The sequence below is a fragment of the Salmo trutta genome, chromosome 8, assembly GCF_901001165.1.
Source record: "Salmo trutta chromosome 8, fSalTru1.1, whole genome shotgun sequence".
Taxonomy (NCBI): domain Eukaryota; kingdom Metazoa; phylum Chordata; class Actinopteri; order Salmoniformes; family Salmonidae; genus Salmo; species Salmo trutta.
In genome coordinates this window covers 29,871,203-29,898,534 of record NC_042964.1, presented here as the reverse complement: position 1 = coordinate 29,898,534, position 27,332 = coordinate 29,871,203, and the positions used below count along the sequence as shown (strand labels likewise).

At 39.8% G+C, this 27,332-nt stretch overlaps 1 protein-coding gene across 6 annotated transcripts in view; it reads left to right on the top strand.

Annotated features, from left to right (window-relative positions):
* The window catches only part of LOC115198646 (chemokine-like protein TAFA-5), a 191,140-nt gene extending 165,650 nt beyond the window's left edge, over nt 1–25,490 (top strand). The window contains exons 3-6 of one of the 6 annotated variants that reach the window (XM_029760743.1): nt 964–1,091; nt 7,596–7,716; nt 16,436–16,534; nt 22,562–25,490. In XM_029760743.1, the coding sequence (XP_029616603.1) occupies nt 964–1,091; nt 7,596–7,700 (233 nt within the window). In that variant the 3' untranslated portion in view covers nt 7,701–7,716; nt 16,436–16,534; nt 22,562–25,490. Of the gene's footprint in view, nt 1–963; nt 1,092–5,443; nt 5,860–7,595; nt 8,129–16,435; nt 16,535–18,422; nt 18,588–22,561 lie in introns of those variants that run through there. The other 5 variants (XM_029760744.1, XM_029760746.1, XM_029760747.1 and 2 more) reach the window with 5 other exon arrangements.
* Nucleotides 25,491–27,332: the final 1,842 nt, after the last annotated feature.

Genomic DNA, 27,332 nt, shown 5'->3' with positions numbered 1-27,332 from the left:
ATCTCCATCTTTCACTCTCCCTAACTCTTTCTCTCTCTGAAGGCCAGTTGAGGGTGCCATTTGTCTGAAGGTGTGCAGGTGTGGGAATAGTGTGTCCTTCTTTTTAAAATTAGACTTCTGTATATGATAAGTCCCTACGCCAAAGAGCCTACCTCAAATACAACGCTCTGTGATTAGAAAGACAATTTGGTTGGTTTCAGAAGAAGTGTTTATTATTAGTCCATACTCTATCCGTTGATTAGTCCACAGTCAAGCTGGATAAGGATTCTGCCCATGAACACGTTTCAGAAGTGCGTCATCACAAACTCTGACAACCCTAGACAAGGCTGATGTAGAAAAAGCGCCACTTTCTGTGGCTAATCAATGATACTATTTTGGATGTACAGATTCAACAGATCTTAATTTGAGCCAGTTTCCTAAAGCAGGAAAATAATCCTGCAGCAACAGGAAATGTTAATCATTATGTGGATTATAATTTATGGACATTTTTATAGGGGTTGATAAATTTGTCGTAAGTGAAACTCAGGTCTGATATTTTAACGTTGTAATTACAAACTTCAGAAACCTTTTTTAACCTCAAATACACTGCAGGAAAGTTCTCCTGTAACAGGGTGATAAAATTAAGATCCTACATCTGTAGGGTGAGCGAGTCAGGCGGATTTCAGTAACGCAGAATATTTGATAGTACTCTGGCTCTGTGTGCTAACTATTTAGTAGTTAATATGATCTTGCCATATATCCAGAAGGATACTATTTTTATTGCCTCAATCAATTGAGTTTAAAGAACCAAAATAGCATCTGAAAATAATATAAATACCTGCTTATTGTTTTAAACACTGAGACTGTGTTTTGACCCTTCTGAATGTGGTTAACCATGTCTCTCTATTTCTCCCTTTCTATCCTCCTCTCTATCTCTCTCCATCTCTCCATCTCTCCATCTCTCCTCCCTCCCTCACGTCACAGCGAGTATCGTCCGGACGAAACAGTGGTGTGAGATGGTCCCATGTTTGGAAGATGAGGGCTGTGACCTGTTAATCAATAAATCTGGATGGACTTGTACACAACCAGGAGGCAGAGTCAAAACCACTACGGTGAGTTTTATTCACAGAATGTATATTCTTTCTCACTATGTTTGAAAGCACATTGTGGGGGTAACTCCTTGGAATTAGAATGACCAGAATGTTAACTTGAATAGGTATGTAAATTGTAGTCATTCTAATTCCATCAACCACCAATGTGTAGCCTCAACCCAGTGTGAACCCTTTCTCACTCACACACACTCACACACTCTCACACACTCTCACACACACTCACACACACTCACACACACACACACACACTCACACACACTCACTCACTCACTCACTCACTCGCTCACTCACTACACCACAAGCCATGACTTAGCTCCCAAGTCAGTTTAGATCCCGACAGTTCCACAGTTCCATCCCAGAATTAGCTACACTAGCTGGCAGTAAACAGCAGAACGCTCATATTAATGAATCCAACCCCATCCACGTACACCTAAGCAAATGTACTTAAAACGCTTCTACTCTCCCTCCTACTTCTCCCCAACAACACAGTGGTTTGTTTACCTGTTCATCGCTTGCAATTAGTTTGAATTAAGGTTCCCTCTTAAAGCTAATGACTGGAGCAGATGGAATCTTCACGGCAGATATTTTGGGGAGAAAAAGCAGCCTCCCTCCCTCGCTTCAATCACGCACACACTGTAAGACTTTTTTAATGTAATTTCAACAGTAAAACACTGTAAAATTACAGTAAAATACCTTAAATGTGTTTTATAGAATTAATGCTCTAGATTGCACTGCATTATGGGTAAAATGCTGAAAAATACGGTTGTTAACGGTTTTTGGAAGCCTGTTGTAAAAATTACTCATACTGTATATATTTACAGTAATAGCTCTGCCAACTGTAGATTAAAATGTTCAGTTTCACGCGCCAACCTCATGCTGACTATTTTAGTAAAAAAAATATATATATTATATATACAGTGTGTGTGTATATATATACACATATATATATATATATATATATATATATATATATATAATAATTGTTGTAATGATTAGGCTTTGCTGTACCACAGCCTCTCAGTGCCATAGTGAATAAACAAGCATATTCATAACCATTATGTTTGCACCATTACTACAGAGAAAACAGCTTGTTTCTAGCCCAAACTGTTCAAAAGATATGACCCATATTACAGGTGCAATGTTTTTTTTCTTTCTATGCAGCAATGTTAAAAAAAGATTGTTGTTTTTACAGTATTATACAACTAACAGCAATGTACTGTATTAATTATTTCCAGTAAATTGCCGTAAATCGCAATGCACTCTGGGTGATTTTAGGCGTAACTGGTCAATTACACAGTCAATTCCAATGAAACTTTGGTTTAACAGTAAATTACCTTAATTGAGGACTCCTTCGAGATAAAATCCCATTAACGGGATTGGTTGGCCAACAACCAGTGAGATAGCACGGCGCGAAATTAAAAAAAAAATTATCTCAAAATTAAAATTCAAGTATTATACGGCATTTTAAAGATACTCTACTCGTTAATCCAATCACATTGTCCGATTTCAAAAAGGCTTTATGGTGAAAGGAAAACATTAGATTATTTTAGGATAGTACATTAGCAAAAAAAAAGCAATTTTCCAAGCACGGATAGCCGTCACAAAACCAGATATACAGCTAAAATTAAGCACTAACCTTTGACAATCTTCATCAGATGACACTCCTAGGACATCATGTTAGACAATACATGCATTTTTTGTTCGATCAAGTTCATATTTATATTCAAACACCCAATTTTTACATTGGCGCGTGACGTTCAGAAAATGTTTTCTCCCCATAACCTCCGGTGAATAGGCACATTCATTTACAGAAGAACTCATAAACGTTGACAAAATTTATAACAACTATTTAAAGAATTAGAGATAATCTACTGCTTTATGCAACCACTTTGTCAGATTTCAAAATAACTTTACGGAAAAAGCACATTGTTCAATATTCTGAGTACAGAACTTAGCCTTCATTGCTAAGCTATACAGTTAGCCTACAACCACGGCGTCGACAAATCTCTAAAAATATGTTCGAACTATTTTCTTACCTTTGCTGATCTTCGGCGGAATGCACTCGGAAGGGCACCCACTTCCACAAGAAATGTTAATTTGTTCTGCAAAGTCCATCATTTATGTCCAAATACGTCCGTTTTGTTGACCCATCCAGAACACTTTACAATGCCATGTGGCGTGGACGCAAATCCATAGATGAAATGTTCAAAAGTTCCATTACCGTTTGTTGAAACATGTCGAACGATGTTTACAATCAATCCTTTAGGGTATTTTTTTACGTAAAATTGCGATAATTTTACAACCGGGCAATAGGTATTCATCCCAGAAGAAAAATAACGAACAGCGAAGTCACGTGCATGCGCGTCACAGAATTTGTTCATTTTCATTCCTGTGGCCTTTGCCAAGTGAGTTATTTGGCAAATATGATCAATTACATATATCATAAGGCCTTATACAGTGGCCTGAAAAAGTCATAGTTTACAGGTCACATCAGGCCTGCAAGTAGGGTTGCAAAATTCAATAAACAGTAATCTCCCAACCAGGATTTCTGGAAAATTTACCAGAATTTTGCAACACTAACTGTAAATCACATTATGTTGGCTTGCAAATAGATTTGTCATTTCTATTGGAATCTACACAGTGTTAAGGCTATCCAACAGCTAAAATTTGTATTCATAATGACTGCTAGGGTTAAAAACAGTTGGAGGAAGCTACCTAAGCCATTTAAACTGGAACAGCCATTTCAGTAAAGGGTGCAAAAGTTCAATGACTGTATTCGTTTAGAAAACAATTATTTATCTTTGTGTAGCATAACATTTAATCACTCAATCAATCACTCAGTGTGCATGATAAAACACAAATATTAAAAACAATTCCAACAAAATCTACCTGCATTAAAGCACGCTGGTAAAAAAGTTAATTTGTTATCATATCTTTAAAAAATGTAGTTCATTTAGTTTTGAGTCAGTTCCACATAAACCACTTAAGTAGTAATTTCATTGACTTGGAGTACTACTTACTAGAAGTATTTGAGTTAAAAATGCCTTGGGGTTTACAGTGGACCTTATTTTTGGATCACGAAAAACCTTTTGACCACTAGTGGATGAATGGTATTGTTGTTTCTGCGTCATTAACATATTTTGAGGCATGCCTTGTAAGAGGCTACATTTGTTACACCCATGAGTGAGAGTGCTGTACAATTTAACTAATATGTGGTAGTAGTGCACTAACAACTAAATGTGTGTAGGAGACAGATTAGAAGTAGCAGCAAGCCGCAAACTTTCAATGGTTGAGTACTTGCTGTGTCCTTGGTCTGTTTTGCTCTGTAGTCACCAAGTTTGGAAGCCATTTTCAAGGCCTCTTGAAGTGCAAGTTATTCATACATATTTAATATACTGTGTGTATATATTTGATATGCTGTAATATGAAAACACATTACCTAGCAGCCAACATGCTTGCACCAATCCCATGCAGTTAGTAAAATACTGTCAAATACAAACCCTGTCTTCCCTCAATGAATTTCATGTATTTATTAATTCATTTAGTTGGCATATCTGCTGCAAGTATAATGCTGTGCATTTACAGGGGACAGTTTTACAGTGCACACACCCACCGTGGCTTCCCTCACCCCCCGTGTTGCAAACTCTCCTGCCTCCACCCTGCCTTCCACTCATTAGTAATGAAATACTGTTCATTTTGGCGCATTCGTTACGCAGCTCTCTCTCCCCAATTTGACCCCCACCCGCCCTTAGTGAACTCTGACCAGCATAGGCCACATCATTAATGTATCTGTCATATTTAAGTAATCAGCTAACTCGAACTTGTTTACTCCTTCTCCTGAAGAGATGCGCTGAGTCACGCTGACGCAGTGTCTCAGATCCATGTAGCATTATCAAAGAGTTAAATCCAATTGATGCAGCTCATTATCGAGTCTCTCTTGCTCTATATCGCAAGTTGAGCCCCACAAATCTCTTATATCATTGCATACTGTAGACATTAAAATTTAAGTAATTTACCAGATGCTCTTATCCAGAGCGACTTAAAGCCAATGTATGGTTCATCTGAGTATGTGGTTGGAGGCTCCATATAGAGGGTGTGACACAATTGACATGATTGGTTGACGGTAGGTGTAGGCGGGAGGTCCTGTATAAACACAAACTCACTTCTTTGACAATTTCCTTCACAACAGCTCTGCGCTCGCCAGCAAAGCGCAAGAAGTATGAATGCCCAGACTTCTGCAGAGGCCGTATCAGCAGAAATGCTGCACGGCCAATGCAGAAGTCTGATTGACCATGCAGCACCTTTTACAGTCAGAAGCACTTTTTTTGTTTTATTTTTTTACTTTTATTTAACCTTTTAAATGTAAAGTCCCCATATTTGGGGACCCTATTAGATTGTTTTATTCAATTCAGACGGGTATTAGAATCAGTAGAAGCGTGTCTGCGTAAAGCTGAGTATCTTGGCTATTGATATGTGCCTTAAAATCTTTGGTGTGATTTACTACCATATATGGGCATACGAATGTATAAGGGCAGGTCGAGCCGATGACCTAATTTCAAGATGGCTGCTACCTACATTCCGGTTTGCGTCTTGAAGCATAAGCGAAATAAACACGGAATAAAACGATACACACCGAAAGCCGGGACCCCACAGACCATGAAGATGACATATTTGTCTGCCTGTGACCTACCGTTATTGACCACCTGCCCCGAGAGTAAAAATATTTATTTTACACAACGTTTTCACTGAACACCAAACATCTTACAAGGTAAGCTTCGATTTGGCAGTGTTTGAGCTATAGCTACATGCGGACCGATGCGGTGTATGAAATTAATCTTTACGTTGGTAGGAAGAAATCTAGCCTATTGCCCATGTTATCTGATGATGTATGACTTAATGGCAACATCGAATGTCCACAGAGTGACTTTTATTTATATATATATTTTTTTTTATTAACATCAAATCAATACAGGAAGTACATGTGGGAACACAAGTGTATTTATAAATAATATACAAAGGACAATTGGGCTAAGGGGGTACAATATCACATTACACAAGGACCTTAAGGGACATGCATACACTTATAATATAACGTTTTTTGGTTAGTAGAGTATTTATTTGTCTTAATTTAGTTCAATTTATTTTTGTATGGTAAGAAAATGTGGTGTTTTGTTTGTAAATTTACATTTGTGAATATGAAATTTGGCCAAAAGACTATCGTAGGTAAAGAATCCAAGCAGTACATCTCTCCACAATAGTGTAAAATCTTCATAAATTATAAATCTACTGATGTCTTGCCACGGTTCCCTTACATGAATACAATGCCAAAAAAGATGGGTGGTCATTACAAAAGGTACAATGTCAGTTTGTTTTCTTTAAACTTCTTCATATAGTGGTTGGCAGGATAATATTTCTGAACAATTTTAAAGGAGTGACTATATCTTTGCGCATCAAAAGTATGCCGTCGCCTGCTTACGTGCCGTAGGCATCCATTACACAGGGGATAGGCTACTATGGCAGCTTGACAGTATTGTAGCCAATAAGATACATTTTCCAGGGATATGCAGTTGACCTGCGTGGGACAAAGCAAGGCCGAGAACCTTTTATGTGTAATGGCAACTATTTCTACCCGGCTCAGAGATGAGACTCACCTAGCACGCTACATTACATTGTGAAAAGATTTCATCGCTGTAATGTCATTGTTTTAGCATAAAATATGGCTTCTCAAGGGGGTGAAAACTAAGAATATCAAACAGGAAGCTAAAAAGAAAGCCGCTATGAATAACTATACCGACATAGAAACTTTGAATAAAATACTGGTCGGACTCAGATCAGGGGAGCGATTTGGACAAGGAGTATTGACTCAGCAGACAAAGATTGCTTTCTAGAAGGATTGGATCCACTTTTAGATCTGTAAGTAAATTATTTTCATGACATTATTTTTATTCACCACAGGGTGGAGGGTGCAGATGATGATGATGTTTGAGAGCCACCCCTCCCCAGCAAGCGTCCCCGCCAGTCATGATCCTCACCCCCACTGCTATTTTTTATTTTATCTTGATTTACCTTTATGTCAATCACCCTGTCTGATTTTCATAGACCTCTTGAAAAATAAAATATGGGCTTGTGGCACCATTCGTCCTAACAGAATTGGTTTCCCCAAGACCAAGGGAAACGACATGACAAAGACAGCAGAGAGGGCGACCATATGTTGGATCAGGACTAACAAGCTGCATTTTGTGAAATGGAAGGACACTAGGGAGTTAATCATGCTCACCACACAGCATAAGGCATTCAATAACAACCATATCTCAAGGAGGGTGAAAAAGGAATAATGTCCCTGTTTCTGTGAAGGACTACAATGTCAGCATGGGGGGTGTCGACCTATCTGATGCTCTGATAGGCTACTGCCGGGTCCTCCACAAGACCAGGAAGAGGTATAAGACTTTTATTTACCACTTTGTGGGCATTGCTACAGTAAATGCTTTCATTCTCCACAAGCAGATGGCCAAAGCAAAAGGTCAAAACCCTCCCAGTTGGCCTTCAGAGAGTAGCTGGTGTTGGAAATGGCTGAATTGGAGGCCCAAAGCAACCTCACAACCATCCTAAGACCCCCCCACTCAAGGTGAGCGCCACTATCCAACACACATACCAAAAGACAAAAGAACTGCAAACATTGCACAAAATATGAGGGGGGGTGAAATGACAGATCTTCTGTCCGAAATACCGGTTCGCTTTTTGTTTCCTGGCAGAGAGGGACTGCTTCAAAGACTATCACGACATGCACAAGCTACGGTCAAAGTGAAATCTAATCATCCTACACCTGGGATGTAAAACGAACATGAATACCATTTGTAAATAGTTCAGCTTATTTCTATTGTTGCACCTTTTTTAGTGAAGGACACATGTGTAACCAAGTTTGTGTTTGTTAAGACATTTTTGTATTTATTTTATGTGTATCTGTTGCTTTTTATATTGTTTTTGTAAACAGTTCATTTGTACGTGGGACCAATTACATTGGATATGCCTAGGCTAAATGTTCAGGCACTTTGGAGAGGTTGAAAAAAACACTTGAATATCCCCTGTATGTCCCACGACACCACCACAATGTTTGTGAGAAGTCGGTGTTGTAGAAATTTTGTTTTTATAGTGAACAATAACTTTTAGCCACATCCAGTGTGTAAAAACAGTGCAATTACCACATTCGGACACTTTGGAGATGTTGAAAGGACACTTAAATGTACCCTGGATACCCCATAACACCACTACAATGTTTGAGTGAGGTTGATATGGTAGAAATTGTGTTTTACACTGAACAAATGGCATTTAGGGATTGCAAATATGTAATAGTACTGGAATAATCTAATTTACAGACATATGCCACTTTGGATAGGTTTAGGGACATTTGGAAACGTCCCATGACCACATCTGACACCACTTAGTAAAACATCTGCCCATTTCTAGTTGTTAGGTTTATCAATCCCTTTTTTTCCGGACATTGTTCACATGTTGTGGAAGCCATCTGATGTGTTTCCAGCTCTGGGCATCAATAATTCACTTATAGCTTGTCAATGAAAGATGACTTTCTAAAAAAAAAAAGTTAATTTTGTGTGTGCTTGATCTTGGTTATTCTGAACTGTGTAACTCCTATCTTCTGATCATTTCCTCAATCTCCCAGATGTCTTCTTTCCAAATATACCAAGTTTTGGCATGTCAGAATAATGTAATTACACATGAATAGCAGTTAATTTCGGGTATGGCTATTTAGGCGGAAATCTACATTTAAGAGGTTAAACAAGGAAATTCCATTGAGACCAAGGCCTCTTTTACAAGGGAGCCCTATACCCCCTTCTACTGTTACCTGCATAAGAAATCCTTATCCTTGATGATTGACCTCAACCATTTATTATCTGAGAAAAAACAGGTATATCTATCACACAAAGAATTCCCAGAGCTATACGTCTGTTGTGTATGACAGCTGTGAGGTATAGAGAGAAGGTTGGGTGGGTCTATTTCGACCCGAGTTAGAAGGCGGTTTGTCATCCTGTGTCGACGGTTGGCACCGAGAGGCTGAGAGATGACAGGTATTCAATGCTGCTCCATATTGTACATCAAACGGACGGTCGGAGGCACTAGTTGGCTAGGGACGAGCTGTCTGTGTGAAGTGACGCACTGGCTAGGTGTATGTGTGTTTGTGTGGGTGCGTGTTTTCCTGCCTACGTGCCTGCCTACCCGCCTTTCTAGTGCCTACCTGCCTGGCTCTGTGACATGTACAGACAATCTATCAGGTGCTGGTTGTGAACATGGACAGACAAGGCACTGGGACTTTTGACAAAGCTTACAGTAAGTACATTGTGACTCAATTCCATTTAAGGCTTTTCTTTGTGGTAAAAACAGACTTTTCTTCAAATCCAATCATCTCATTTATGCATAATTGTTGTTGGGCTTGACACTTGTGACCTATTATGATCCTTTCTGAGGCCCGGAGGCTTTTTGTGGTTCACAGTGCGTGTGGATGTTGATGTTTATGAATCAGATATAAAGAAATGGCAGTTCAGTGTGTCATCTACAGAGCATAGAAAAAAACAAAGAAAGGCTATACCAATCACACTCTCCCTCACTCTGCTCCTCTTCAAGTTTGGGGTCACTTAGAAATGTCCTTGTTTTAGACAGAGAAGCATATTTTTGACCATTAAAATATCATCCAATTGATCAGAAATACAGGGTAGATATTGTTAATGTTGTAAATGGCTATTGTAGCTGGAAACTGCAGATTTTTTATGGAATATCTACATAGGTGTACTGTGGTCCATTATCAGCAACCATCACTCCTGTGTTTCAATGGCACATTGTGTTAGCGAATCCAAGTTTATCATTTTAAAAGGCTAATTGATCATTAGAAAGCCATTTTGCAATTATATTAGCACAGCTGAAAACTGTTGTGCTAATTAAGGAAGCAATAAAACTGGCCTTCTTTAGACTAGTTGAATATCTGGAGAATTAGAATTTGTGGGTTCGATTACAGGCTTAAAATCTCCAGAAACAAAGAACTTTCTTCTGAAACCCGTCAGTATATTGTTGTTCTGGATAATGAAGGCTATTCCATGCGAGAAATGGCAAGAAACTGAAGATCTGGTACAATGCTGTGTACTACTCCCTTCACAGAACAGCACAAACTGTCTCTAACCAGAATAGAAAGAGGAGTGGGATGCCCCGGTGCACAACTGAGCAAGAGGACAATTACATAAGAGTGTCTAGTTTGAGAAACAGACTCCTCACAAGTCCTCAACTGGCAGCTTCGTTAAATAGTACCCGCAGAACACCAGTCTCAACGTCAACAGTGAAGAGGCGACTCCAGGATGCTGGCCTTCTAGACAGAGTTGCAAGGAAAAAGCCATATCTCAAACTGGCCAATAAAAATGATGGGCAAAATAACACAGACACTGGACAGAGGAAGATTGGAAAAAAGTGTTATGGACAAACGAATCGAAGTTTGAGGTGTTCGGATCACAAAGAAGAACATTTGTGAGACTAGGAAAAAATGAAAAGATGCTGGAGGAGTGCTTGACGCCATCTGTCAAATGGAGGCAATGTGATGGTCTGGGGGTTCTTTGGTGGTGGTAAAGTGGGAGATTTGTACAGGGTAAAAGGGATCTTGAAGAAGGATGGCTATCACTCCATTTTGCAACGCCATGCCATACCCTGTGGACGGCGCTTAATTGGAGCCAATTTCAACAAGACAATGACCCAAAGCACAGTGCCAAACTATGCAAGAACTATTTAGGGAATGCTATTTAGAGCTGGTATCCTGTCTATAATGGAGTGGCCAGCACAGTCACCGGATCTCAACCCTATTGAGCTGTTGTGGGAGCAGCTTGACCGTATGGTTGTTGCAAATGGAGGATTATTTGACGAAAGCAAAGTTTGGAGGACGCAATTATTATTTCAATTAAAATTCATTATTTATAACCTTGTCAACGTCTTGACTATATTTCCTATTCATTTTGCAACTCATTTCATGCACAGTTGAAGTCGGAAGTTTACATACACTTAGGCTGGAGTCATTAAAACTCGTTTTTCAACCACTCCACAAATTTCTTGTTGACAAACTATAGTTTTGGCAAGTCGGTGAAGACATCTACTTTGTGCATGACACAAGTAATTTTTCCAACAATTGTTTTCAGACAGATTATTTCACTTATAATTCATTGTATCACAATTCCAGTGGGTCAGAAGTTTACATGCACTAAGTTGACCGTGCCTTTAAACAGCTTGGAAAATTCCAGAAAATGATGCCATGGGTTTAGAAGCTTCTGATAGGCTAATTGACATCATTTGGGTCAATTGGAAGTGTACCTGTGGATCTATTTCAAGGTCTACCTTTAAACTCAGTGCCTCTTTACTTGACACCATGGGAAAATCAAAAGAAATCCGCCAAGACCTCAGAAAAAAAAGTGTAGACCTCCAAGTCTGGTTCATCCTTGGGAGCAATTTACAAACGCCTGAAAATACCACATTCATCTGTACAAACAATAGTACGCAAGTATAAACACCATGGAACCACGCAGCCGTCATACTGCTCATGAAGGAGAAGCGTTCTCTCTCCTAGAGATGAACGTACTTTGGTGCGAAAATTGCAAATCAGTCCCAGATCAACAGCAAAGGATCTTGTGAAGATGCTGGAGGAAACAGGTACAAAAGTATCTGTATCCACAGTAAAATGAGTCCTACATTGACATAACCTGAAAGGCTGCTCAGCAAGGAAGAAGCCACTGCTCCAAAACCGCCATTAAAGAAACGCCAGCCTACGGTTTGCAACTGCACATGGGGACAAAGATCATACTTTTTGGAGAAATGTCCAAAAAGGCCATAATGACCATTGTTATGTTTGGAGGAAAAAGGAGGAGGCTTGCAAGCCGAAGAACACCGCCCCAACCGTGAAGCACGGGGGTGGCAGCATCATGTTGTGGGGGTGCTTTGCTGCAGGAGGGACTGGTGGACTTCACAAAATAGATGGCATCATGATGGAGGAAGATTATGTGGATATATTGAAGCAACATCTCAAGACATCAGTCGGGAAGTTAAAGCTTGATCGCAAATGGGTCTTCCAAATGGACAATGACCCCAAGTATACTTACAAAGTTGTGGCAAAATGGCTTAAGGACAACAAAGTCAAGGTATTGGAGTGGCCATCACAAAGTCCTGACCTCAATCCCATAGAAAATGTGTGGTCAGAACTGAAAAAGCGTGTGCGAGCAAGGAGGCCTACAAACCTGTCTCAGTTACACCAGCTCTGTCAGGAGGAATGGGCCATAATTCACCCAACTTATTGTGGTAAGCTTGTGGTTGGCTACCCAAAACGTTTGACCCAAGTTAAACAATTTAAAGGCAATGCCACCAAATACTAATTGAGTGTATGTAAACTTCAGACCCACTGGGAATGTGATGAAAGAAATGAAAGCTGAAATCAATCATTCTCTACTATTGTTCTGACATTTCAAATTCTTAAATGGTGATCCTAACTGACCTAAGACAGGGAATGTTTACTAGGATTAAATTTCAGGAATTGTGGAAAAACTGAGTTTAAATGTATTTGGCTAAGGTGTATGTAAACTTCCAATATCAGCTGTATGTTTTCATGGAAAACGAGGACATTTCTAAGTGACCCCAAACTTTTGAACGGTAGTGTACATTCAAGTCATTTTTCAAATTGGAGCACATCACATAGTGGCCATTGTCTTTCATGGTTCTGGACCCTGTTACGTTTGTGAGAAGGCTGAGGTTTAAGAGATTTTTGCTCTATGGAGGGGTGATGCAAAACAGCTCCAGGCGTTCCATGCTTTTCTTAACTCCTGTTCTGAGCATCTGAGATTTACTATGCAATCTGATATACGTCAAATCAGTTTTCTTGATCTTGTGTGAACATCATTTTCTATACACTGATCGTAACAGTTTGTTGGGGGCTGATAGTTGTCATCCACTTCCCTTGAAAAACAGTTTGCCCTACAGCCAATTCTGTCGAATGAAAAGAATTTGTAAAAAACAATCAGATTTCGACAGAAATATGGCTGAGACGCAAAAAAATACAAAAATTATCAGATTAATACTGCCATTGAGAAAATTCAAAGCAAAACGAGACATGACCTTTTTCAAGATCAGTCTCGCAAAAAGAAGCATTCTTGCGTTCTAACTACCCGCTATTGAAAGTGCTCTGAACAAATTAAGGGAATCGTTCACAAACATTGGCACATTCTAAGATCCGATGATAGTATCGGTAATGTGTTTTCGGACCTTCCCTTGGTCATATTCTCGCGGGGAACAAACCTCAGAGATCAATTTGTAAACTCTGATTTACCACCCCGAAATATCCCTGCACAACGTGTATTTGCGCCCCTACTGGATGGAAACTACAAGTGTAATGGCTGTGCTCAATGCAATGGCACTTATAAATGTAGATCCTTCAAACACCCCCAAGCAGGGAAACAGATCCCAATCAAAGGTGTTATCACGTGCTCCACTAATGCAGTTATCTTATAACTTGTCCTTGTAGTAAAAAATGTGGGTAAAATAAACCAGTCGTAGCACCATTAGGTGCAAAAACCAGTTGCAGCCCACTTTTTGGAAGCAAACCACTCGATTTCATCTCAACGTTATATTGGCATCGAACATGTCACCCTCCCTAGGAGAGGGGGTGACCTCGACAATTTATTGTTAAAACGAGAGGCTGCCTGGATCTTTAATTTAAAGACCCTTGCTCCCTTCGGTCTCAACAGACTTTGATCTGACGCCATTCTTGTGATTATTGTGATTTTGCTATTGTAAATGTTTGTAGGCTTATGTAGCCAAATTGTATCTATGATCGTACGCTATCCATTTATGTTTTTTGTATGCTATTTTAATATATGACAATTAACCAGTGATATCAGGCCACACCCGGCCATGACACCTGTGTGTCTTTTGACACTATATAAATCACTCACCCCGCAGTGTTTGTCATTATACCCTGATGAAGACAGCTTGTATGTCAAAACGTTGGACATAACATTTTTGCATGCTATTTTAATATATGACAATTAACCAGTGATATCAGGCCACACCCGGCCATGACACCTGTGTGTCTTTTGACACTATATAAATCACTCACCCCGCAGTGTTTGTCATTATACCCTGATGAAGACAGCTTGTATGTCAAAACGTTGGACATAACATTTTTGCATGCTATTTTAATATATGACAATTAACCAGTGATATCAGGCCACACCCGGCCATGACACCTGTGTGTCTTTTGACACTATATAAATCACTCACCCCGCAGTGTTTGTCATTATACCCTGATGAAGACAGCTTGTATGTCAAAACGTTGGACATAACATTTTTGCATATGAGCTCCTATAGTGTGTCCGGCGCTCCTTTTTATTTTTTTAAGTGTTCCACACCGCTAGCCAGCACCTCGCCTAAATAGGTGTGCGTTTCTTTCGCCTCTAGATGAGGTTTTCAAGAGAACATTTCATCTTGGCAGGAAGCGATAAATGCATGAACTTGCATTCTCCTGGCGGAAAACCGCCTTCTCAAGAGAATTCTCGTTTTCGGAAAACACCATGCAGTGGTTCTTGAGGTGAATATAACAGCGCAGTACAGTATATCAGTATATACAGTATATCCAAGCCCTGCACATTAATGTTTACACTTCCTCAGCTAAAAGATATGCCTCAAAGCTCTACCAAAACACTCACTAATTTCTCAAAGATTGGTTCAGACTTTAAGTTTCATTTAGAACTAAACATTGACTCAAAAGAGCTGAGAGTGAGGCTTGTCTCAATTGAACCATCTGACTCAGTGAAAACGATTTTACACAACAAACACACACACACACTTTCCTTTGTCGGCCTAAACGGCCCTTGCTACTTCTCGTCTTCACACTGTGTGGAGGGCTAGCCGCACACACACACTGTCATGTATTTGTGCGTTTTATGTGGACCTTTGGAAGAGTAGCTGCTGCAGTAGCTAAAGCAGATCCTAATAAACTAAAACACATACACACACACACAAACAAACTGATTATACCAAACATAGAGGGGTAGCCTCTTAAGTGGCAGATTATGAATTTAATCAGTGAATCCATTAGCTCACTCCTGATTGGGGTATTTAACTACAGAATAGAGAGTGGTGTCGGAGGCATCCACTGAGAGAGAGCCTGTGATTATGCACCACACTGTAATCAAGGCTGTTTCATAGCAGCAGACATGGTGTGGAGGAGTTGCTAATCAAGGAAGTGAAGGAGTCCGTGTGTTAGGACTGAAGAGTTTGTGAGGAAAGGGTGATCCCACAGTCTTTTTTTCTCCCAGTTGCGACACAGCCGGGGATTGAATCCGGGTCTATAGTGATGCCTCTCGGGAGGCCTGATCCCACGGTCTTAATGGAGTTTGGGAGTGTTACCTTTTGGTGTTATTCTTGTGTGTGTGTGTGGTCCTCACAAGGAAAGTAAAACGAGGAAAAATGTGACATTTCGCACGGACCTCACAAGGGAAAATCATTTTTTAGGGTTACAATGAGGGTTAGAGTTAGGGTTAAGGATCAGATTTAGGAGTTAGGTTTAGTTTTATGGTTAGCGTTTTGGGTTTAGAGTTAGGGTTAGGTTAGGGAAAATATGATTTTGAATGGGAATAAATTTTTTGGGTTTATATTTGCACACACTACCACCTTAGAAAAGTGCTCTCTTTTTTCTAAGAGTGTATTTGTACTGTATGACTGTGTTGAACAGAGTGTGTAACATCCCTTGGATTTGGATTATCCATAGTCCCAGTCCTAGCTAACTCATTAGAGAGGCTGTATAGTGCTGTGGGTACTGGAGAGATTCCCGGTGGTGTGGTGCAGGATTTGATACGATACAGCCTGCCTTGCGTTGCTGTGTAATTGATCCCTTTGGGCCCAGCTGGTACGACAGAACACACACACATGGCTGGCATGCCGTGCAGAACACATCCAGTTGAGGCTTTAACAGAATCACCGCAGAGAGGACAGATGCTCCGACTGCCATGCAAACAGACTCAGCCGCTGCAAACCATTAGCCACCACTGCCAAGCCTTCCTCCCTAGTCTGAGACTGCCATGCACACTTCAAACCATTAGCTAGAAAGAGACACATACACTCTCTCTCTCACACACACATCACCACCTCCATTTTGAAAAGTATTTTATGGTTTGGAAAACTTGTAGAGAGATCTCACATTGATTTTTGTGTTACTGTATTATTATTTACGGTAGTTGCACAGTAGGCGTTTGACCTGTAGTGCATATTGCTCTAATTCTATTGGTCAACTGTGGTAACCTCTGATTTCCCTCCAGGCTCTATGACGTGACTGGAGTCCCCACCATCCACCACCACCGGTCCATGAACATGAACAACCAATTCTAAACCATGCTGGGCATTATCCACAAAGCAAGGTACAGAATGAATCCATCAACACAGGAATCGGCATCAAAACATAATGGGAAAACAAACATCTAACCTAACCGATGTTGTTTTTATGATTCTGTCAGAGTAATATTATTGCAGCATGATGTTGACAAGTGTGCACTAAGATACACTGGTAATAATATGATATTGTATATTAGTGTTGCAATTCTATTTCTATGGAAGTGTAGAAACTCCACGCCTTGAGCTCAAAGGCCCCCAGAGTCAGTTTTGCAACAACACAAAATCCATGTGTATAGCATTAGGAAGAGCCATTGAGTTCTATACCAATATATTGACATGCCTTATATGTTGTTTTTAAAGTATTAAACTCATTACAGAGCCTTGTATCCACACAGAGGATTGAACGATACACCACACACACACAGCAGCTTCATTACATAGTAACCGCAAAACACCTGTCTAAACGTCAACAGTGAAGAGGCGACTCCGGGATGCTGTCCTTCTAGGCAGAGTTGCATAGAAAAAGCCATATCTCAGACTGGCCAATAAAAATAAAATATTAAGATGGGCAAAAAAACACAGACACTGGACAGAGGACCTCTGCCTAGAAGGCCAGCATCCCAGAGTCGCCTCTTCACTGTTGACGTTGAGACTGGTGTTTTGCAGCTACTATGTAATGAAGCTGCCAGTTGAGGACTTGTGAGGGGTCTGTTTCTCAAACTAGACACTCTGATGTACTTGTCCTCTTGCTCAGTTGTGCACCAGGGCCTCCCACTCCTCATCCTATTCTGGTTAGAGCCAGTTTGTGCTGTTCTGTGAAGGGAGGAGTACACAGCGTTGTATGAGATCTTCAGTTTCTTGGCAATTTCTCGCATGGAATAGCCATAATTTCTCAGAACAAGAATAGACTGATGAGTTTCAGAAGAAAGTTCTTTGTTTCTGGCCATTTTGAGCTTGTAATCGAACCCACAAATTCTGATCCTCCAGATACTCAACTAGTCTAAAGAAGGCCAGTTGTGCTGCTTCTTCAATCAGCACAACAGTTTTCAGCTGTGCTAACATAATTGCAAAATGGTTTTCTAATGATAAATTAGCCTTTTAACATTATAAACTTGGATTATCTAACACAACGTGCCATTGGAACATTGGAGTGATGGTTGCTGATAATGGGCCTCTGTACCCTATGTAGATATTCCATTAAAAAAATAGCCGTTTCCAGCTACAGTAGTTATTTACAACATTAACAATGCCTTCACTGTATTTATGATCAATTTGATGTTATTTTAATGGACAAAAAATGTCCTTTTCTTTCAAAAACAAGGACATTTCTAAGTGACCCCAAACTTTTGAATGGTAGTGTATTGCATAAGGCCTTATTTTGAGGCCTAGCCTTACCCTAACACGGTGGCCTGAAACTCATATCTTTACAGTCCACAATCAGACCTGGCAAGTAAGTTTGGTTGAAGGATTTCATGGTTGAAGGATTTCCTTTTATTCCCTCCCATTTCCAGGTATGTTCCAACCCGGGATTTCTGGAAAGCCGAGGAAATTTACGAGAATTTTGCAATCCTACCTTCAATTATGCTGGCTTGCAAAGTGATTTGTAATTGTTATTGGAATCCAGCCAACGTTAGGATATCCAACAGATGGAATTGTTATTCATCTGTAACCTGCATTCATAATGACTGTCAGGGTTAGAAACAGTGTGAGGAGACTAACTACAGTGTCTTCAGAAAGTATTCATACCCCTTGACTTATTCCACATTTTGTTGTTTTACAGCCTGAATTCAAAATTTCCCAGAAGTTCTGTCATGTCCTAACAAATTATTCATTTTATTGGATTTTTTTTATTATTTATGTTTTTTTATTTATTTAACATTTTATTTCCCCTTTTTCTCCCCAATTGGTTGTTAGTCTTGTCCCATCGCTGCAACTCCTGTACGGACTCAGGAGAGGCAAAGTCCAGCCGCACCAATGTGTAGGAGAAAACACTGTACATCTGGAGACCGTGTCAGCGTGCAAGCGCCCGGCCCGCCACAGGAGTCGCTACATCACGATGGGACAAGGACACCCTGGCCGGCCAAACCCTATTGGAGCTCTGGTTGAAAAAGGCCCTAAAGATTTATGTTATACAATGTTTGACATGTTTGAACGAACCTAAATAAAAAAAAATGCATTTTATTGAAAGAGGAGTCCTGCGCACGACGGAACTTTTGGAGCAGCCTTCAGAACGCGCTAACAAGAACAAGCTATTGGAACATAAAGGATTAACTTTTTCGAACGAAAATACATTTGTTGTGGACCTGGGATTCCTGTAAGTGCTTTCTGATGAAGATAATCAAAGGTAAGGGATTATTGACAATAGTATACAAGAGTAGATTTGATATGCGATTGTTACAAGATGGCGCTGACCTGTAACGGTAGCCTATTTTTCTGAGTATCGCATCCCCTTTTATCGCAAAGTGTGATTACCCAGTAAAGTTATTTTTAAATCTGGCATTACAGGTGCTTTCAAGAGATATTCATCTATAAATCTTAGAATGACAATATTACATTTTAAAAATGTTTTCGAATAGTAATTTAGTAAATTGTAGCACTCTTTCACCAGATGCATTTGAGGGAAAATAGTTAGTCAACGTCACGTGCCGATGTAAAATGCTGTTTTTATATATAAATATGAACTTTATCGAACAAAAGAATGCATGTATTGTGTAACATGATGTCCTAGGAGTGTCATCTGATGAAGATTGTCAAAGGTTAGTGCTGCATTTAGCTCTTTTTTGGTTATTTGTGATGCATGTGGTTGGTCGGAAAATGGCTATGTGGCTACTTTTACGATATACTCCACTAACATAATCTAATGTTTTGCTTTTGCTGTAAAGCCTTTTTGAAATTGGACAACGTGGTTTGATTCAGGAGAGGTGTATCTATAAAACGATATAACCATAGTCCTATATTTGAAAAAATATATATATTAAATTTCGTTATGCTAATGGCGATAGGATTTTTTGCTGGATGTCGGACAGAGCCCATCCAGAGGTTAACTAAATAAGTAGATTTAAAAAATATATACTTCTGTGTATTGATTTTATGTAAGGCATTGATGTTTATGATTAGGTACATTTGTGCAACGATTGTGCTTTTTTCGCGAATGTGCTTTTGTTAACCTCTCTAGGGTCGGCGGGACGAAATCGTACCACCTACGTAACAGCCAGTGGAATCCTGTGGCGCGTTATTCAAATACCTTAGAAATGCTATTACTTCAATTTCTCAAACATATGACTATTTTACAGCATTTTAAAGACACGACTCTCGTTAATCTAACCACACTGTCCGATTTCAAAAAGGCTTTACAACGAAAGCAAAACATTAGATTATGTCAGCAGAGTACCCAGCCAGAAATAATCAGACACCCATTTTTCAAGCTAGCATATAATGTCACAAAAACCCAGAAGACAGCTAAATGCAGCACTAACCTTTGATGATCTTCATCAGATGACACACCTAGGACATTATGTTATACAATACATGCATGGTTTGTTCAATCAAGTTCATATTTATATCAAAAACCAGCTTTTTACATTAGCATGTGACGTTCAGAACAAGCATACCCCCCGCAAACTTCCGGTGAATTTACAAAAAATTTACTAAATTACTCACGATAAACGTTCACAAAAAGCATAACAATTATTTTAAGAATTATAGATACAGAACTCCTCTATGCACTCGATATGTCCGATTTTAAAATAGCTTTTCGGGGAAAGCACATTTTGCAATATTCTAAGTAGATAGCCCGGCATCACAGGGCTAGCTATTTAGACACCCAGCAAGTTTAGCATTCACCAAAGTCAGATTTACTATAAGAAAAATGTTATTACCTTTGGTGTTCTTCGTCAGAATGCACTCCCAGGACTTCTACTTCAATAACAAATGTTGGTTTGGTCCCAAATAATCCATAGTTATATCCAAACAGCGGCGTTTTGTTCGTGCGTTCAAGACACTATCCGAAAGGGTAAAGAAGGGTGACGAGCACGACGCATTTCGTGACAAAACATTTCTAAATATTCCATTACCGTACTTCGAAGCATGTCAACCGCTGTTTAAAATCAATTTAAACAGCCCATTGTCCTCTGATCGGCCACTTGCCAAAAGCGCAAATGTGTTTCAGCCTGGGGCTGGAATGACATCATTCAGCTTTTTCCCGCCTTCTGAGAGCCTATGGGAGCCGTAGGAAGTGTCACATTACAGCAAAGATCCTCAGTCTTCAATAAACAGAGGCAAGAAGCTCAAGGAATGGTCAGACAGGCCACTTCCTGTAAGGAATCTTCTCAGGTTTTTGCCTGCCATATGAGTTCTGTTATACTCACAGACACCATTCAAACAGTTTTAGAAACTTTAGGGTGTTTTCCATCCAAAGCCAATAATTATATGCATATTCTAGTTTCTTGGCAGTAGTAATAACCAGATTAAATCGGGTACGTTTTTTATCCGGCCGTGTAAATACTGCCCCCAACCCCCAACAGGTTAAATCATCACCCGTTTGGCGAAGTTGAAGCAGGCTGTGATTCGATGATAAATTAACAGGCACCGCTTTGATTATATGCAACGCAGGACAAGTTAGTTAACCTAGTAATATCATAAACCATGTGTAGTTAACTAGTGATTGTGAAGATTGATTGTTTTTTATAAGATAAGTTAAATGCTAGCTAGCAACTTACCTTGGCTCCTTGCAGCCACAAGGTCCTTTTGATGCTGCACTCGCAGTCTCCTTGTGAATTGCAATGTAATCGGCCATAGTCGGCATCCAAAATGCAGATTACCGATTGTTATGAAAACTTGAAATCGGCCCTAATTAAGCAGATTAATCGGTCGACCTTTAGCTGCCATGTTTTTTCCATTAGCCTGTATTGAATGAGTGGATGGATTGATTAATTAATTAACGAGCGATCAATCGAACTAACAAACAAATGAACAAAAAACAAATGAATGCTTAATTTCCATTTCATACCATCACTTTTGCTGCCTATTCCATCCACTGTGTTACTGTAATGCAGTCAGTGTAATCTCTACCACTAGAGGGCAGCATGACTGTCACTGCCATAATGACGCTGCAGCAGTTCAAAATCTCTAATGGTGCTAATTGCCAGGTTGGCTGGTGCTGCACTGGTCGTATTAGTGGGAGACATGCCCCTCTTCTTAGCCCGGATACTCTTGGGTCATTCCCTCCATACCGTCTCCCCTGCAGCCACTGACTACACTACACTGTGACATTATCCTGTTAAATGATGCAGGTTCATTTAGTTGCTGATTGCTCTGTTCCTGGTGTTTTTATCCCCAGATTTCCCCAGTTTTAATCTAACACCTGCCCCCTTTCTTGGCAATTTGCACTCTGTGTAATTGTCAAGAGTTCATTATTATAAATTAAGCTGCCCCAGCAATCTTGGAAGGCATCAATGCCTTTATCAAGTTGGCTGGAGACCACACATAGGCCAGATTACGTGACGACGAACTACACTTTTTTTTTTTCTTTCCAGATTTCTTCTGTGAGGCTGATTAGTTGTTTTACAGTTCTGCACTGCAATACTTGTTTTGTTATTGGGTTTAATGCTCCAGTAGAATTCACAATATTTGGATGCCAAAGCAAACTGCTGTTGACAGTGATTAGTATGGGACTGTCTAATTTCTCCATAACTTCCTATCAGAGTTGTAGACATTTGAAGAAGTTCCACATACAGTATCTATTAGGTGAATAATGGGAGTGAAAGTACAACGTTCATCTAGGGACAATCATTGCGGAGTAGGTAGATGTTGACCCTAACAACTAGTCCAAGGTATTCTTCACCCCCTTCAATGTCAACATTGAGATTTGGCATTTGGAAATTTAATCCTAGATCTGTCTGTGGTTATGGCCTGGGCAACTTCTACTACAAGCATTGATTTCTTTAGCATGTTTTGAAGTGTTAGCAACTTAGCATTTTTTAAGGATTTTTTGTCATTAGCTAGCATTGATTATCCTGTACTCTGACAGAACTTGTGTTCTCATTGATCCGCAGGTCTCTTAAACACAGTCAACCACGGCCAATACTGGAGGGTTTGAGGGAACTTTGGGGAAGTCGAGAGCGAAGTCTCATCTTTGACTCTGGAGAAGTTTCCTGTGCCCTGACTCCTTGCTCTACCCGTCTGCGGCTCCGACCAACCAATGACCATCTGCTGTAGATAACCCACTGTCTGTCATTGGATCAACATGTCCCGTCTGCTTGCTCCTATTACTGTCCGTCTGCTTTGTAAATGAGCAGAATCCTCTAGTGCCATGGAGGTCAGGTGTCCGGCAGCGCCTTGTCCAGAGAGGGAGAGAGTGGTAACTATGGAGCCATTTTGGATCAACTACTGTACAGTTCAGCTAATGTCTGCTAATTTTCAGTGGACAGAGGACTCCCACTACTTCAACCTCACCTGCTTCTGTTAGACTGTAATGGGAGAGAGTTACGTGTCCCAAAGAACAGGATTATTGTGAACCAGGCCCGAGGCTCTCTGATGTGTCTGACCTAACGCCAGACTATGGACTGGACCAAACGTTGGACTGGATCTATCCAGACTATGGACCAGACTGGACCAGATCCTACTGCTCGCCTTGTGCTCTGCTGTGAATATAACTTCTGCTGGAGTAGTACAACTTTGGCACTCTCCATATTTTTATAGACCAAAGAGGAAAAAATAACAGTTTATTGTAAGACTAGATGGACCAGATTGGGAAAGAGAAATGGATACTTGTTTTTCTCGCTACACCACAATGACTGCCCTCATAGCTGTAGATGTTGGGCTTTATGTCATTTCGAACATAGACTATAGTCTAGTGGGACATGTATACAATCAAAGGAGTTACCTGTAAAAACATTTTTTTCTCTGACTAAACCCACCACTGTATTTTGAAACTGGAGATATAGGTAAACATATCTGTGTATAAAAAAAGTCTGATTTGCATTTTTCATTAGCTACAAATTGGGACACATTGCAATAAGCATGGTTGGTAAAACGGTAAAAGAGTAAAACTACTGATCATCATTGAGGCAAAAAAGAGAATATTGAAACTGTCATTTCTGATTGCGGCTGGTGGGCGGGGAAATGGAAAATTTCATTAAATGTATTTTGAAAGGCCTAAAACGTATATATTTAACAGTTTTATATGTTGTACCTTTGTAGAGAACCTTATTCGACATGAATAATCTGGTCACAAAATGGCAGCCATAGAACGTGAAAAACAAGCTCTCTGACGCTGGTTTGTCCTGCTCTTTTTCTGTTCTCATGCTTCTCTAGCTTCTCTCCTCATACCTCTAATCTCCCAATCTATCAATCACAGATAAAGGAAAGAAATGCACTTGAGTTCACTCAGAATATGTTTTAAATATTTAATGGTAATATTTTACAGATGTCTGTGAGAGTCTTGCTGTGTATGGTTTTAATATGGTTAACAACTGACACAGCATATACAATCTGACTGAACCCACAATGCTGTTTCCCTTTATCTGCAATTGATTGAATTCCGGCATGAGTCACTATCTATCAAAAACATGAAAAATGACATTACAACATGAATTGAGCTAATCACAGACAGAGATTTTGTGACTTTAGTCAATGAGCAGCCTTAGGAACCTGCTGATTACGGCAGTATTGCATTGTAAAAGGTGTGGAATACTGACTAATTTCTCTATAATGTCTAACTTTATTTTTGTGCTTGTGTTTGTCGCACAATGCTGAGCTCCAGTCCTGAGTGACGAAAATGATGATGACACGTGAAGAAGGGAGGCATTGCGGCAAAAGTTTTAGAATAATTTAAATTAGCTACTTTTTTTTAATCCTTAAATATTTTAAGAATAAATACATGAAATAACCATCACTAGCTAATATAGACGCTTTGATATTCAAAGTCATCCAATTTATTCAAGTAAGATTTATCATATCTTATTTTGTATTACGTTTATTTAATTGTTCTTTCCTATATGCCAAAAACTGACAGCCTGAAATTGTTTTTATTTTCTTCTAGACCATCTACTTTACAGTGTCTAATTGTCCACATGTAAGTTCCTCATACATATCTAATAGGTAAACACCTGATATACATAAGTAAACCAAATCAAATTATTTATAGACAGTCTCACTGGGATTTGATTACAATAACATATGAATATGAATGTATTGATGCAGAGTTGATAAAGGCATTTGCTCAGTGACAGTTAGGACCGAAATAGTAGAAGTTGACTGACTCTGTGTGTATGCTGCTGGCTGTATGTATTATGGTGGAAGGGATTCCATAGTTATACAAGAATATACAGTACATATGCACAATAGTACACCTGGTCAATATTTAATGACCTACAAGATTATGATGTTGAAGAATTTACAAAGGGTTACCCTGCAAAGGGCTACGGATCTAATGCAAGTGAAAACACATCAAAAGAGATATCAGTACCCTGGTCAGCACCACATAACCAAACACCCACTACATTAGATGGTGCTGTCCAAGGTGCTCTGATTCCATGAAAGACACAAATCCAAGCCTTCACAGAGGCTTCAGAGGTCTTGTGTTGGGCTCTGAGTGAAGGCCTACACCTTCCAGATTAACCCCCAACTTGTCCGGATTCACATCTGTTCAGATCCAGATGCTGAACTTCTCTTATCCACACTTGGTTCTCTGCTGTTCAGTCCGACTGACTGACTTTCATTAACTGACTGACTGGGACCAGTCTGACTAGCTGGCTGGCTGACTGACGTTCCTTCCTAATCCTGACTGCCTGGATCAGCCTGTTCCACCAACTCCAGCTGGAGATTAATACAGCTGTTGTTGACAAAGAAGTTTTCTAAAGAAACTAATGAGAAGTGACTTTCCTGAAAGGATCTGTGTGTTTTTAATTTGTGTGTGATGTGTGATGTGCCCGTGTATCCTGCAATTGTCAAGACGGTTATAAATATTTAATTACATCTGATTGAATTTCAATAATCTTTCCCGTATCCTTGAGGTTCGGTGTGATGTTCGGAGGAGTCGTGCCTCATAACAGTATTAATTTGATTAGAGCAAAGTACAATGAGGAGTTTCTACTCGAGCTATATGGTACATGTAGGTACAAAAGAGAGCTTGCGATAATGTCTTTGCCATGGAGAAAGAGGCAAAGTGGGTGACATACAACTTGGAGAATTTTACTGTGTGTGTGTGTGTGTGTGTGTGTGTGTTTGTGTGTGTGTGTATATCTGTCTGTGTAAAACTCTTTCTCTATTTCCTATACAGTAGCATGTGAAAATATTCACACCCCCTTGGAATTTTTCCTATTTTGTTGCCATACAACCTGGAATTAAAATTGATTTTTGGAGGGGTTTGTATCATTTGATTTACACAACATGCTTACCACTTTGAAGATGCAAAAGGTTTTTTATTGTGAAACAAACGAGAAATAAGACAAAAAACAGAACTTGAGCCTGCATAACTATTCACCCTCCCAAAGTCAACACTTTGTAGAGCCACCTTTGGCAGCAATTACAGCTGCACGTATCTTGGGGTATGTTTCTATGAGCTTGGCACATCTAGCCACTAAGATTTTGCCCATTCTTCAAGGCAAAACTGCTCCAGCTCCTTCAAGTTGGATGGGTTCTGCTGTAATTCATACCACAGATTCTCAATTGGATTGAGGTCTGGGCTTTGACCAGGCCGTTCCAAGACATTTAAATGTTTCCCCTTAAACCACTCAAGTGTTGCTTTAGCAGTATGCTTAGGGTCATTGTCCTGCTGGAAGGTGAACCTCCGTCCCAGTCTCAAATCTCTGGAAGACTGAAACAGGTTTCCCTCAAGCATTTCCCTGTATTTAGCTCCATCCATCATTCCTTCAATTCTGACCAGTTTCCCAGTCCCTGCCGATGAAAAACATCCCCATGGTGTTCTCGGGGTGATGAGAGGTGTTGGGTTTGCGCCAGACATAGCGTTTTCTTTGATGGCCAAAAAGCAACGTTTTAGTCTCATCTGACCAGAGTACCTTCTTCCATTATATTTGGGGAGTCTCCCAGATGCCTTTTGGCAAACACCAAACATGTTTGCTTATTTTTTTCTTTAAGCAATGGCTTTTTTCTGGCCACTCTTCCGTAAAGCCCAGCACTGTGGAGTGTACGGCTTAAACTGGTCCTATGGACAGATATGCCAATCTCCGCTGTGAAGCTTTGCAGCTCCTTCAGGGTTATCTTTGCTCTCTTTGTTGCCTCTCTGATTAATGCCCTCCTTGCCTGGTCTGTGAGTTTTGGTGGGCAGCCCTCTCTTGGCAGGTTTGTTGTGGTGCCATATTCTTTAAAAAAATGTATATTAGATTTAATGGTGCTCCGTGGGATGTTCAAAATGTTGGATCATTTTTTATAACCCAACCCTGATCTGTTCTTCTCCACAACTTTGTCCCTGACCAGTTTGGAGAGCTCCTTGGTCTTCATGGTGCCGCTTGCTTGGTGGTGCCCCTTGCTTAGTGGTGTTGCAGACTCTGGGGCCTTTCAGAACAGGTGTATATATACTGAGATCATGTGACACTAAGATTGCACACAGTAGGACTTTATTTTAAATAAAGGTGAAATAAAAAAATATATATAGTTGAAGTCGGAAATTTACATACACTTATGTTGGAGTCATTAAAACTCGTTTTTCAACCACCACAAATTTCTTGTTAACAAACTATAGTTTTGGCAAGTCGGTTAGGACATCTTTGTGCATGACACAAGTAACTTTTCCAACAATTATTTACAGACAGATTATTTCACTTATAACTCACTGTATCACAATTCCAGTGGGTCAGAAGTTTA